This window comes from Schistocerca cancellata, chromosome 2, assembly GCF_023864275.1.
Source record: "Schistocerca cancellata isolate TAMUIC-IGC-003103 chromosome 2, iqSchCanc2.1, whole genome shotgun sequence".
Classification (NCBI taxonomy): domain Eukaryota; kingdom Metazoa; phylum Arthropoda; class Insecta; order Orthoptera; family Acrididae; genus Schistocerca; species Schistocerca cancellata.
This window is the reverse complement of record NC_064627.1, coordinates 537143534-537158742: the sequence shown is the minus strand read 5'-3', so window position 1 is coordinate 537158742 and position 15209 is coordinate 537143534. Positions and strand designations below refer to the sequence as shown.

Genomic DNA, 15209 nt, shown 5'->3' with positions numbered 1-15209 from the left:
ATGTAGAACTGCACGTATGGCAGATGGAATGTTAGGATAGATCACTGTCCGCTTATTCTTAGATTTTCCCTTCTTGATAGGAGGAACCATAAAAAAGTAGCAGTCACTGACATGGTCATTTGGCTCACGCCAGATCATGGGCACTACAAAGGGCCTTGAACGTCCTTTCCCATGCATCCAGTTCCTGAGGTTGCTGGCACAAGTGTTGCAGATCACATGTGGAGCCCAGGGTTTATCCTGATCACCTATTTAGCACCCAAAATAACACCTGTAAGCTTTTTTAATCAATGGAGTCATTTGCTGTTTTTGTGAAGCTAATGTCACTTCTCCACACACATAGCAAAATGTGTCAGCACTGTTTACTCAAACTCGTAGCATTTTTGTTCACTTCAGTAGCAGTCAACTTGAACAACTGATAGTTAATCTGGAAACAAATGTGAAAAAATTATTACATGCATTAATAAAGTCACTGAAATTGAAGAGGAGGAAGACAAAAAGATCGCTAAAATTGGTATCAAAATGTTTATATCCAACATATTGCACACAAGTAAGACCAGGGACAATAATATAATCCATTGTTACTAGTTGTTATGACTTTGACAAACCATTATAATATTTGATTTTAAACTTAACATAAAAATCCCTATATCATTACCTCACGATAATAAAAGAGTGTAAAAAGAAAACTAGAGCTAATTTTGAATTGTCTTTGTGATATTCGCGATCAGCACATTAGAATTGATAGGAATTGGCTATTTTCATTCGATTCACATTTTCATTGTTGCACAGTGTTATCAGCACCTCACTGAGTTTGAACGAGGTCGTGCAATAGGGCTACGAGAAGCAGGATGTTCTTTCTGCGGTACTGCAGAAAGACTTGACAAGAACGTGGCCACTGTACATGATTGCTGGCAGCGATGGTCACGAGAATGTACGTCCCAAGAAGATGGGCTCCAGACGGCCACGTGGCAGACTATCGGGTTCAGTGTATGACTCTGGGGCCGTATGACTCTGGCGCATCGTACTGCTCATACAGCAGGAATTTGAGCTGCATTTGGCAGCACAGTGACACAAAGAGCTCTTACTAATCCGTTACTTCAAACACAGCTCCGAGCCTGCAATCCACTGACCCCAAATGACGGCTATTTGCACCTTCAGTGGTGTCAAGCTAGAGCTCGTTGGAGGGCAGGGTAGAGATCTGTTGTGTTTTCTCATGAAAGCCTCGGTGCCAGTGATGGCCACGTATTTGTCTAAGGACGTCAGTTGAGGGACTGCAACCAACCCGTCTGCGTCCTAGACACACTGGACCTAAGCCTGGCGTTATGGTCTGGGGCGTGATTTCATATGACAGCAGAAGCATCTTGCCCGCAAGTTTGTTCGTCAGTCTGGTGATTCGAGCTGTTGTGCTGCCATTCATGAGCAGCATTCCAGGGGACGTTTTCCAACAGGATAGCGCTCGCCCACATACCGCTGGTGTAACCCAACATGCTATACAGGGTATCGATATATTACCTGGGCTGCTTTATCACTACATCTGTCTCCAATCGAGTACATATGGGACATTATCGGACGACAACTTTAGAGTCATCCACAAAAAACATTGACCGTCCCTGTATCGACCGACCAAGTGCAAAAGGCATTGAACTCCCTCCCACAAACATCCGGCTCCTGTACAATGTAATGCAGGCACGTTTGCATGCTTGCATTGAGTATTCAGGTGGTTAAACCGGTTGTTAATGTACCAGCATTTCAGATTTCCAATGGCTTATCTCGCTTTTACTTTGGCCTGTGATCCTGCAAAGTTAATCAATTAAATATGTTAACTACACTCCTGGAAATTGAAATAAGAACACCGTGAATTCATTGTCCCAGGAAGGGGAAACTTTATTGACACATTCCTGGGGTCAGATACGTCACATGATCACACTGACAGAACCACAGGCACATAGACACAGGCAACAGAGCATGCACAATGTCGGCACTAGTACAGTGTATATCCACCTTTCGCAGCAATGCACGCTGCTATTCTCCCATGGAGACGATCGTAGAGATGCTAGATGTAGTCCTGTGGAACGGCTTGCCATACCATTTCCACCTGGCGCCTCAGTTGGACCAGCGTTCGTGCTGGACGTGCAGACCGCGTGAGACGACGCTTCGTCCAGTCCCAAACATGCTTAATGGGGGACAGATCCGGAGATCTTGCTGGCCAGGGTAGTTGACTTACACCTTCTAGAGCACGTTGGGTGGCACGGGATACATGCGGACGTGCATTGTCCTGTTGGAACAGCAAGTTCCCTTGCCGGTCTAGGAATGGTAGAACGATGGGTTCGATGACGGGTTGGATGTACCGTGCACTATTCAGTGTCCCCTCGACGATCACCAGTGGTGTACGGCCAGTGTAGGAGATCGCTCCCCACACCATGATGCCGGGTGTTGGCCCTGTGTGCCTCGGTCGTATGCAGTCCTGATTGTGGCGCTCACCTGCACGGCGCCAAACACGCATACGACCATCATTGGCACCAAGGCAGAAGCGACTCTCATCGCTGAAGACGACACGTCTCCATTCGTCCCTCCATTCACGCCTGTCGCGACACCACTGGAGGCGGGCTGCACGATGTTGGGGCGTGAGCGGAAGACGGCCTAACGGTGTGCGGGACCGTAGCCCAGCTTCATGGAGACGGTTGCGAATGGTCCTCGCCGATACCCCAGGAGCAACAGTGTCCCTAATTTGCTGGGAAGTGGCGGTGCGGTCCCCTACGGCACTGCGTAGGATCCTACGGTCTTGGCGTGCATCCGTGCGTCGCTGCGGTCCGGTCCCAGGTCGACGGGCACGTGCACCTTCCGCCGACCACTGGCGACAACATCGATGTACTGTGGAGACCTCACGCCCCACGTGTTGAGCAATTCGGCGGTACGTCCACCCGGCCTCCCGCATGCCCACTATACGCCCTCGCTCAAAGTCCGTCAACTGCACATACGGTTCACGTCCACGCTGTCGCGGCATGCTACCAGTGTTAAAGACTGCGATGGAGCTCCGTATGCCACGGCAAACTGGCTGACACTGACGGCGGCGGTGCACAAATGCTGCGCAGCTAGCGCCATTCGACGGCCAACACCGCGGTTCCTGGTGTGTCCGCTGTGCCGTGCGTGTGATCATTGCTTGTACAGCCCTTTCGCAGTGTCCAGAGCAAGTATGGTGGGTCTGACACACCGGTGTCAATGTGTTCTTTTTTCCATTTCCAGGAGTGTAGGTAAATTTACCTCATTACTCTACATTAATTATTTTTTGATGTTGCGATTTTTTCTGTCAATTTAGATCAGTCCGACCTCTACTGACAGAGTGTACTCTTTTGCAAAGGCGCTCCTTACCGGCGAGGTGTTCTTTGTGCTGAGAAGCGCCACCTAGCCAGCAGCTGAGTGACGCCGTTTTGTGTGTGCGGCAGGCAGCAGCGTGGGCGCGGCGCTGACGTTCCCGCTGTGCGGCTTCCTGATGGAGTGGTTCGGCTGGCCGACCGTCTTCTACTCCACGGCTCTGCTGGGCTCCGCCTGGTTCCTCGCCTGGTGGTTCCTCGTCTTCGACCACCCGCACGTCCACCCCCGCATCTCGCGCACCGAGCTCGACTACCTCAAGTCCAACCTCGGCCAGAGCGTCGCCAAGCGCAAGGTACGCCCTGGACATCGTTTTCCTCTCTACAAAGAAGAAACAGAATGTGTGTAGTGAATCTGCAGAGTTACCCCAGCCACACTGACTGGCAAAAAAAAAAGCGATGTACCCAGAAGGGGAGATGGAAACGAACGAAACTATCGAGTTACATTTATAAGGAACTTTCCAGTATGAGCCCGCATTCGATACGATGTTGTCCAATGGTACCTCCGTTAAATGTACTATTTAAATCAACTTAATTACTATTGGCAGCCTTTAATACCCACTCTCCCAGTACCAATAACTCTAACTATTTTGGGTTTGCAGCCTCACCATAAAAGGTTCGTCGTGTGAGACAAGGGGAATTATTCTGAACGAAAGTCATTTGCCCATCTGACAGTCGCGATGACCCAGTGTCCGTTCATAGGGATTGTCAAACTGTAGGCAAACCAATTCAGAAATACGGACACTATACCTAAACATAACCAGTCATAACACACGGATTACTGTGGACACTGAAAAGGAAATGGAGGCACATAGGAGTTGCCCTCTTTTGATTGGCTGTCTCATAAACAACAACAGCGACAAGCTGTCATTGGTCACTCCGTTCTCTTCTTCCCCACTGTCTTTCTTGCTCCTCCAAGATGACTTCCCCAATATACCTGTGGCCTGCGAAGCACCACTACTACTGTTAACGGTAAAGTAACACTTGGAAACTGCTGACACACCTCCAGTCTGGGTTCGCGAAATAGCCTCGGCGTTCCTAGAGCCGCTATGGTTCTACAACGAGCCGAGGGATCGCAATGTATCGCGAAAAACACTTCCGAGAACGGTTTAACTTGACTGTGTATAGCGTTTGGCAGCTCCCAGGAGACCTATGTTCAACGTTTGCGAAATAGCCTTGAAATTCCCACACCTGCTACGCTTCCGCATTGACTATAGGAGTCACAAGGCACCTTGACAAACACGCCTAAGAACAGGTTGAATTTTCTGTGTCCAGCGCTCTCATGGACCACGTCCCCAAGCTAGCGGCCAGTCACCTCTCCATAGACGGGAGCCGTTAGGCAGAAAAGTGTTCCGTACGTCGCCGAACCAGCAGTTTTCCCACTGTCTCCCTTTGACTAAAGCATGACCAGTAAAGAGCTTAACTGCATTTCTAGAATATTGTCTCACTGAATAAAAGGTCACAGTTGAACTCTTTCTGGTCAGGATGGATGCATTGATTCGGTTGGGAGAAATTGTCATACAACTTTTGTATTTTCTGCTGAGGAAAGCTGGCTCACAACTGCTCCCTGATATCCTTAACAGTGGCAGGGACGGAGATGATGTTCGAGTTGGTCCCACACATGTTCTATCTGGGGCAGATCATTGTATCCTCGGGAGTACCTCAGTATCACAAAGTTCATAGAGACACCTGCCATCATGCGCAGACGAGCACTGCTGTGTTAAAAAATAGCACCCCAATACTGTTACAGGACAGGAAATACATGAAGACACAGAACGTCCGTGACGTACAGCTGTGCCGTCAGAGCCCCCTCAACCACTACCAGTCATGACCTCTAGTGATACCAGATTGCTCTCCATACGATGTAGCCAGGAGTAGCAATGTTGTGCCTCTCCAAAGCAGTGGAAGATTGGGTCTTCTGCCTAGGTCGCCCCCATGATCACCTACGATGGTCATCTGGGGTACTGAATTACCACGATTCATCACCAAACTCTGTATGTCGCCGGTCACCAGCACTCTATGCTTTCCGGTTACGGCACTACTCCAGACGTAACCGTTTGTGTCGTTGTGTTAATGCCGGCCTACGCATGGGACAGTAATTCCCCAGTCCAGCTGTTGTTAGTCTCTTGCCCAGAATGTTGCAGGACGCCAGTTACTTGTTCTAAGGTGTCACGAGGTGCATGGTACACTATATGGCGATCCTTCTGGTCAGTCGTGATCGGCCTGAACACTCACGACGGCTATGTCTCCCCTCACGTTCCCATGCACTCCAGTACCGGGCTACTGTCATATCCGAATGCCTCGCAAATCTGAATATTGTGAGCATCCAGTTAAATGGAGACCACTCCTTTGAAACTGGTTGGGCGCTGCGGCAGGCAAAGCCTGTATAAGACATCATGTGTCTGGCGCAATTGTTAGATCGGTTACTGCTGCTACAATGGACGGTTATCAAGATTTAAGTGAGTTTCAACGTGGTGTTATAGTCGGCGCGAGAGCGATGGGACACAGCATCTCCGAGGTAGCGGTAATGTGGGGATTTTCCCGTACGATCATTTCATGAGTGTACCGTGAATATCAAGAATCCTGTAAAACAGCAACTCTCCAACATCACTGGGGGCGGGAAAAGATCCTGCAAGAATGAGACCAACGACGACTAAAGAGAATCGTTCAATGTCACAGAAGGGCAACCCTTCCGCAAATCGCTGCAGATGTCAATGCTGGGCCTTCAGCAAGTGTCAGCGTGCGAACAATTGGACGAAACATTATCAATATGAGATTTCGGAGCCGAAGGCCCACTCATGTAGCCTTGATGACTGCACGACACTAAGCTTTACGTTCGCCTGCGCCCGTCAACACCGACATTGGACTGTTGATGACTCGAAACATGATTCCTGGTCGGATGAGTCTCGTTACAAACTGTATCGAGCAGATGGACGTGTACGGGTATGGAGACTACCTCATTAAACTGTGGACCCTGCATGTCAGAGGGGACTGTTCAAGCTGGTAGAGGCTCTGTAATGGTGTGGGGCTTGTCCATTTGGAGTACTATGGGATCCCTGATAAGTCTAGATATGACTCCGACAGGTGTCACGTACGTAAGCATCCTGCCTGATAAACTGCATCCATTCATGTTCAATGTGCATTCAAATCGACTTGGTCAATTCCAGCAGGACAATGTGACACCCCAAACGTCCAGAAAGAACACTCTTCTGAGTTTAAACACTTCCGCTGGCCACCAAACTCTCCAGACATGAACATTACTGAGCATATCTGGGATGCCTTGCAACGTGCTGCTCAGAAGAGATCTCCACCCCTCGTCCTCTTTCTGATTTATCGACAGCCTTGCAGGATTCATGGTGTCAATCCCCTCCATCACTACTTCAGACATTATTCGAGTCCACGCCACGTCGTGTTGCGGCATTTCTGCGTGATTGCGGGGGCCCTATACGATATTCTACCAGTTTCTTTGGCTCTTCAGTGTATGCTCCACTACGGTTGGTAACAACACTAAACACTCTGGTGAACGTCTTACCAGTCATAGAGAACTAAAACTCTACACTCCAACCGTGTATACGTGCACATTGCTACATTGATATCTGACCTAGTCTTCCGGGTGCTTCACTTTCTTTGACAGGCCATCTATATATAGGGTGAGTCAATAAGACTCCATAAGTGCTTCAAGATTTTCGACAACTAATACTACGTAAGTGGGGCACGTAATAAAGTTTTAATTATCATCTCGAAAAAATAGAAGTTCGTAGTTAATTTTTTCATTTTTTTTTACAGTAACGTCTGCAGTCCTGGCAAGAATGAAATCGTGCATGTAAAAACGTACATCTAACACCAGATTCCTGGTTTTTCAAAAAGGATGATCTGGTTTTAACAGTTTATATTTATTGTTGGATATATTTGTACACTATAAAACAGGGACAAAATTGAAAACAGTCACAAAACCTTAACGTTTTTTTTGTATCACTACAAGCTCTCTACGATTCGATTATGAAACTTTCTAAATTACTGCACAACGGACATTCCGAGAAAGAAATGTGTGTTGACAGTAAGTAACTTTAGAGAAACGCCGCTAGATGCCATTCCAACCATTGATTGTCTTTGAACCTAAGTCTCCGCAAGCGTGGAGAGAACTATTCTATCAACGTTAGAGAAATTGATTATCAAGATATTTCTCCAGTCTTCTACTCGAACGGCGGGCGAATAAAGCTTTCCCCTCACTCCCCAAAGTTGACATGCCTTTGTGATTTCGTCACGTAATGCATTCGCGTCGGTGGCGCATCGAGTGTACACCGTTAGCGACGGCAGCGAACATTCCGGCGAGATTTGTTTTGTTAACGGGAGCATGGCAGATCTATACAGGGTCAAAGTGAGTAGCCAGTCATAGAAGGTGGTCGTGTTCTCTTACTTAGCAAGTTATAATTTGCTACAGCTGTGCAGCGAGATCTGCAACGACAGTTCAGTTCTGCAGCTCGTATTGGCCACATCACGGCAGCTTACTTTTACAAATACAAAATGAGCTTGTGTGTCGTAAAATGGTCTGGCATACCTTAGAAAAACGTCGAACGATTTCGACTTTTTGTCCATTGGCAACATAAAATCGACGCTAGAAGCAAAACAGTAGACACTCCAGCCAAACAATGTTTAAGCTAACATCGCATGGGATGCAACTTCCAAGCACTAAACGAAGGAGATAAGGAAAAACTTATTCTGTTTTGCTATATCACAACGGAGAGTTTTTAAGAAGGTAGAGATGTATACTAGAACTTAGAGGAAGCAACAACTGCACGCTTTCCTAACCACGAAAGAGATTGAATTACAGTGTTCTTTACGGTTCCATTCTGACAGGACCTTCCGAAATTACCCTACGTATCAAAGAAACTGATGCATCCAGAAGACTCAGTCTGCAGTTGAACAAGTGTGTGTCAGTGACTGCGGGAGGACGACGGTTCAAAGCCGCGTCCGGCCATCCTGATTTACGTTTTCCGTGATTTCCCTAAATCGCTTAGGGCAAATGCCGCGATGGTTCCTTCGAAAGGGCACGGCCGATTTCATTCTCCATCCATCACTAATCCAAGCCTGTGCTCCGCTTCCAATGACCACGCTGTCGACGGGATGTGGAACACCAGTCTCCTCCTCCTCTTCCTCCTCCCTCAGTGACTGCGGTCCAGCTTTTCGTAGACGTTTTTGGATTGCTCCATCTGTGGCGATATATATTTGAAGATGGCGGTAAGTTCCTATGGGACCAAACTGCTGAGGTCCTCGGTCCCTAGACTTACGCACTACTTAATCTACCTTAAACTAACTAACAATAACGACAACACACACATCCATGCCCGAGGAAGGACTCGAACGTCCGACGGAGGGAGCCGCGTGAACCGTGGCAAGGCGCCCCAGACCGCGCACTTTGAAGAGACAAGATGTCTGCCGAAGGGTAAGAATCCAGGTTGACATCACACTTCTGATGAAAGAGTAAAGAGCATTCGAAAGTTTTCGAGCGGAGTTCATAAAAATGCACTCGTCGTACAAGCAGAGAACTTGGCCATTCATACTACAGGGATCTGGCGAATGTTAAAGGCAAAGTTTGCCTACAAATAGTAGACACTGAAAATAGTGTACTTCTTCACGTTTTAATGATAAAAGGGAAAGTGTCGATGTAAAGGATACCGTCTCACAAGATATGAAAGAAGACAGATGTTTACTGCGGTTAATTTTCAGTGGTGAAGTAATATTTCCATGTAGCGCTTAAGATAACAGGCATAATGTGTGCAAATGATGACTCCAGAACCGTTAGGAAATCGTCGAGCGTGTAAGAGATACGCCTAAAGTGAACGTATTTTGTGTCTTTTCTTACGAAAGATGTACGGATGAGTCCTTATGCGAATTACACAATAAGTGGAATGAGTTACCTCTAAATACTGCAGACGTGGCTCTTTTCGCAACTTCAGGAAAACCATAGGACTTTGACAGTTGCCAGTTCCACCAAGATGGAGCTCCACTACACTGACGCAACCATCTCTGGCAACACCTCAATGACATACTGCCCTCAACAATATATAGTGAGCAGGGAATACCGAATACTGCCCTCCAAGACCCTCGAATATGTCGGTTTGCGACTTTTTCTTGTGAGGATGCGTTAAGGAATGCGTTTTCGTTGCCGCTTTAGTTCGTGATACGAATGACTTCAAAAAAGAATAACACCAGCATTGACTTCTGTCGATAAGGAAATCTAACACAAAATGGACGACGAATTTTCACTATCTTCTAGATGTTGTCCGTATGCGTGGTGGTGGACACACAGAACATTTATAATGACGTAGCAAAAAACTTTAGGATCTTTTGTGTATTTTGCAATGAGTCTCTGTTCTGTAGCATGTTTCTATCAAGAAATATAATTTTTTAACAGCAAGTCGCTTAAAGTGTAGTTGAAGGACAAAAATTAAATAGTTAAATAAATTCTTTCACTGAATGATCTTATGATCTAAAGAAACCCTTAAGACGTCTGTAACTAGCGACACTAATGTCCTGGTACTCCATAGCTTTTAGTACCAGTGGTGCCTGATTTCGACAGTTTTAGGACTGGACGAGTTGGTACACTTTTTTTGTTGTTGCGAGAAGTGATTGTGATACATTCGATAAACAGTACCTAACCAGGTAAAGAAATAACAATACCACTAAAACAAATAATAGATATAAAATGACATTTCACGTGTTGTCTTTTTTGCGTTACTCCGTTCCTCTAAATAACAAATCAGGATCCGTGATGAACGACGACTAAGGTCCCAATGAATGGAAACCGAAAATAAACCTGCAATCACGCCACTAGGAACGAATAACTACAATCGTTTTGCAGTTAACGTCCAGTCAGCTTTTTACTCAATGGTTCCAAAGCCTTGACGTATAATGCCCATGATCGAGTCACTGATGACATAGATCAACACGATATAGACGATTACCACTCTGACTTTCGTAAACGCCATAGCACGGGCTCTCTGTTAAATAAAGTAATACATGAATATGCCATATAAAATAGTGAGACTACGATGCTGACGTTATTAAACTAAGAACAGCATTTGATGCCGTCAGCTATAATGACGTGGTCACAAAAACACGTCTACATTTTCTTCTTATCGCGGGCACTCGGGTTGCTTCGGCCTTACATATAGCTAATAGCTCTGAATGCTGTTTTGATCAAGGGAAGCTCACCGAATTATTCCCTGTGAGTGGAAAACTTCCTCAAGCGCCTTACTACATTAGCATTTGGGTAAAATCCCCCTAAAGATTCTGCATCAAAAAACTGCGAATAATCTGAAACTTGCTTTGGATGAACAACAAGCTTGGCAGCGAACACTTTCGTCTACTGATGCCTCAGCCCATAGTCTAAACTTACCTAGCTGTACGATTATCTGGTACAAATTTCCTCTTCACGGAAAGATGTAAACTGTGATGGTTTGCATTGTCAGCTGATACTGTTATGACCCTTTCTAAATGTTAAACTCCACAGAAAATATACGAGCTATTTCAACTTCTCTCGTCATCAATGTAATGAAAAAGTGGAAAAGATACGTTGTTAGGAGTAAGGTAGTACATAATGCTCCTTATCTTGACGAGATTAATAAACTCATAATAAATAAGACAAAAATAATAATGCACTGCAGATAATGACGGATGGAAGTCTACTTTTGCTAAGTGAATCAGTTTGCAGGGAGCAAGTGACCGTTATTCTATTAGTAACATATTCTCGACCTTTTCTTTCAAAGACAATAAAGATACTGTAGCACGAACTGTTGTGTGCATTCCATATATTCTAACTGCAAAGGAGTAATAACAATTAGTGTTTTCATGCACAGCCATACCTAAAATTATCTGGGAATTGGGCTAAGCAATGCGGATAAGAATTTGCGTCCGTCCGTGGTACCATTACTGCACACTCGAAAACAAGTAAAATGAAATGCACACCTTTTATTGCAATCACCACAAGCACCACAAAGGAATTATCCAAATACGACGGAAATCGGTACGTGTGATTTACATGCACAGACAAATAAATGATTACAGTTTCGGAAAAAATGGTGGTTTATTCAAGGCAAAAAACTGCACAAATTGGGCTAGTCAGTAACGCGTTGGTCCGCCTCTGCAAGCAGTTATTCGTCTTGACACTGATTGATATTGTTGTTGGATACCCTCCTGAGGAATTGTGCCAAGTTATATCCAACTGGCACGTTAGATCGTTAAAATCTCGACATGGTCGGAAGGTCCTGCCCATAATGCTCCAAACGTTTCAATTGGGGAGAGATTCGACAACCTTGCTGGCAGAGGAATGGTTTGACAAGCACGAAAACAAGCAGCAGAAACTGTCGACGTGTGCGGGAGGGCATTATCTTGCTGAAATGTAAGCCCAGAATAGCTTCAATTATGGGCAACAAAATAGGATGTAGAATATCGCCGACGTGTCGCCACGGATGACAACCAAAGGGCTCCTGCTTCGAAAACAAATGGCACTCCACCCACTCCTGGTTGTCAGGCCATATGACGGGCGACAAACAGGTTGGTATCCCACTGCTGTCCAGGGCGTCTCCAGATACATCTTCGCTGGTCACCGAAGCGGGGTTATTACTGAAGACAATTCAAATCCAGTCAGTGAGATTCCAGGCCAAAGACACAGCGATACGTCGATGATATTCTATCCCCCGTTTTGTTGCCCTTCATGGCAAGCCACCCTGAGTTTACCTTTCAGTAAGATAATGCACGCCCACAAACGGAGAGAGTTTCTGTTGCATGTCTTCGTGCTTGCCAAACCCTACCTTGGCCAACAGTGTCGAAGGATCTCTCCCAATTGAAAACGTCTGGAGAATTATGGGCAGAGCTCTACAACCAGCTCGGGATTTTGACGAACTAAAGCGCCAATTAGATACAACAGGGTACGATATTCCTCAGTAGACTACCAGCATCTCTGTCAATCAATGCCAAGCCGAATAACTGCTTGCATAAGGGCCAGACCTGCTCAATTTGTGAAGCTCTTTCTCTTGAATAAATCATCCAATTTTTCTAAAATTGTTATTATTTGTTTGTCCGTACATGTGCATCACGTCTGCCGATTTCCGTCCCATTAGGATAAAATTCCATGCGAATCGCGGAGAGCGTTGATAGCTATGGTGCGATCCTTGCAGCCGCCGACGCCGTGGGGGAAGATCCTGACGTCGATGCCGCTGTGGATGAACGTGCTGGCGCAGTGGGGCGGCATCTGGGGACTGTTCACCATGCTGACGCAGGCGCCCACCTACTTCCGGCACGTCCACGGGTGGAGCATACGAGCGGTGAGTCCCCCGACAAGTCCTCCTTAAATCATTCAGTGATAGCACCATCTGGCTTTTGTGTCCGCCAGCTGTGATATTTTCTCTAAGGAAACAATCTATGATATCTTAACAAATGTAAGAACGTTTGTACTGAAGAATGCTAGCCATTAAAAATGTAACACCATGAAGATGGTATGCAACAAACATCAAATTGACATGAAGTGTGATAGTCTTGCATTACTTTATACTTGAACCTGTGAGATTAAAGCGGGTACGATTCCAATTTAGAAGTCCATGAAACATCACTCCTTTCTATACAGTGTATTCCAACAGGAATTGTCAGTATTCAGGGATATGACGGGAATGGTCATTCGAAGCCAAAAATTCTAATAAACATGGGCTCTACGATGCATGCCTTAGGAGCTATGAGCACTTGTTCATCTTCGCTGCTGTGAAATGCATCTCTTCCGCTGAACAAGTCTTCATACCTATTAAGGTATGCATGTTGGAGCCCAAGTTTAGTAGACCTTGTTTTCTTGTTTTGGTCCATACCACTCCCCTCAGAATATTGAAAACAAAGAGCTTGGAGGAGAAGAGATTTTTTTTCACGGTATAGAAGATGAAGTGCTCTTAGATCTTTAGGTATCATTTTAGAGACGAGGTTTTCTAGACTTTTTTGCATCAAATGATCGTTCGTGTTATGTCCCTGAATTCTGAACGTTCTTCCCCTGACGCCCTGTAGAATCTGATCCATATGTGAATAAACATAATCTAACTTTATTTTTAAATTAGCGTTAACGCCCAAAAATATTATTTGAAAGCACAACGGAACAATTAAAGGGGAGTGTAACAAAAGCTAAATGAAGATTATTCCCTCGTGCCTTTAAATATAGTTAAAGCGAACGTATTTCTTAGGTCAATACATATAGAGACAGATATGGAACACGTGAAAGGCTAACTTGAATAAAGATCAGGTGAGTGAAAAATAAGTTCATAAGAATATCAGATTATATGAATACTTATTATATTGTTCAGAAAGTGAAAATAAAGTATTATGTTTCACATAGAAATCCAATTAGACGGACCAACTGTCTTAAACGCGCCAGCGACGTACGACAAAAAAAGATCATCATACAAGGGGCATTCATTTTAACTGATGACACTGAAATACCACAAAACGTACACGTCGGATAAAAAAAAACTTATAATTCCAATTTGTTTCCAATAATACCACACTTGACCCCCACCTTAAACCCTGCGTGGATGGCGGGGGGCAAGTTTGAAATCTTCAATGGAAACCCACGTTTTTTATTGCAGATTACGGCTCTACGGCAAAATCTACATACGTTGTTACTGAAGCACTTCCTTCGTTCAGCCACAGATGGCGCTGTAATCAGAGGAATAGAAACGGGTACATAATCGTAATTTACGACATGCTACTCAATGGCCCTTGAATATCCATTGGCACGTGGGACCCCACCTCCATGCTGCGGGGATAGGACTGGCCAGCATGTCCTAACTTCTAATTGGAAACCCCATTCGCAACGTTGTATTCCTCCGACATATCGAACAGGCGACTACTCGACTCACCACTGTGGCCGCGGCTCGAGGCGAGTACTACTCGACTTTTCTAGTAACAGTAAGTGTGCCAACATAGTACCGCCAACTTCAGTACACTTACTGGACCGCTTTTCATATGACCGTTTACAGAACAGATGCATATCTGTGGGAATGTCAGCACAGGCTTTTCTGGTGCGGTCGATCATGTTCTCACGTCGTGTTGGCACTTGCTGGTACACCTTATCTTTTAAATATTCCCATGCAAAGAATTGCGGCGACGTCATATCCGGCGACCTAGTGGGACAATTAATAGGACCACCCCTGCCGATCCATCGACCAGTGTAAACATGGTCTAATAATTCATGTGCTTCAGTTGCGCCGGGTAACTGTTATGCTGAAACCACTAACATTGTAGGACGTCCAGGACTACATCCTGCAGTAGTACCGGCAGTTCCTGTTCCAAAAACCGTGGATATTTGCGTCCATTCAATGTGCCATCGATAAAATACAGACCAATGAGTTTGTTCCCCATGATGCCACACCATCCTCTAACCGACCAAGGACGTAGACGGTCAACTTGACATAACCAGGGGAAATTGTCTACACTCCAGTAATGCCTGTTGTGGCGGTTAACGCTGCCATGGTTTGTGAATGTAGACGCATCGTAAATAGTACCTTGGCAAAGAACGTTGGGGTCGTCTTCATATGTTGATGTGCCCTTTCACGAAACAGTATCCGTTTATGGAAATCGGCGCCACGAAATTCTTTATGCAGTGAAACGTAGTATAGATGATACTCATGATGATGTTGTATTGTGACAGTACTACCCACGAACGTACCGGCACCGCGGTGTAACTGCTGGGCTCTTAACCGTGGGTTGTGGTGCACTGCCGCTAGTTCTGCTATCTCATTAGCTCTCCTGTAAAGCGCTTGCTTCATTTACTTTTGCTGGTCCATAAGCTGCCATCTGACATAG

The 15209-nt window shown here is 45.6% G+C and overlaps 1 protein-coding gene across 2 annotated transcripts in view; it reads left to right on the top strand.

Annotated features, from left to right (window-relative positions):
* Positions 1 to 15209, top strand: part of LOC126162087 (uncharacterized) — a 175083-nt gene that overhangs the window by 110775 nt on the left and 49099 nt on the right. For both annotated transcript variants that reach the window (XM_049918360.1, XM_049918361.1), the window contains exons 6-7: positions 3444 to 3664; positions 12548 to 12694. In XM_049918360.1, the coding sequence (XP_049774317.1) occupies positions 3444 to 3664; positions 12548 to 12694 (368 nt within the window). The remainder of the gene's footprint in view (positions 1 to 3443; positions 3665 to 12547; positions 12695 to 15209) is intronic.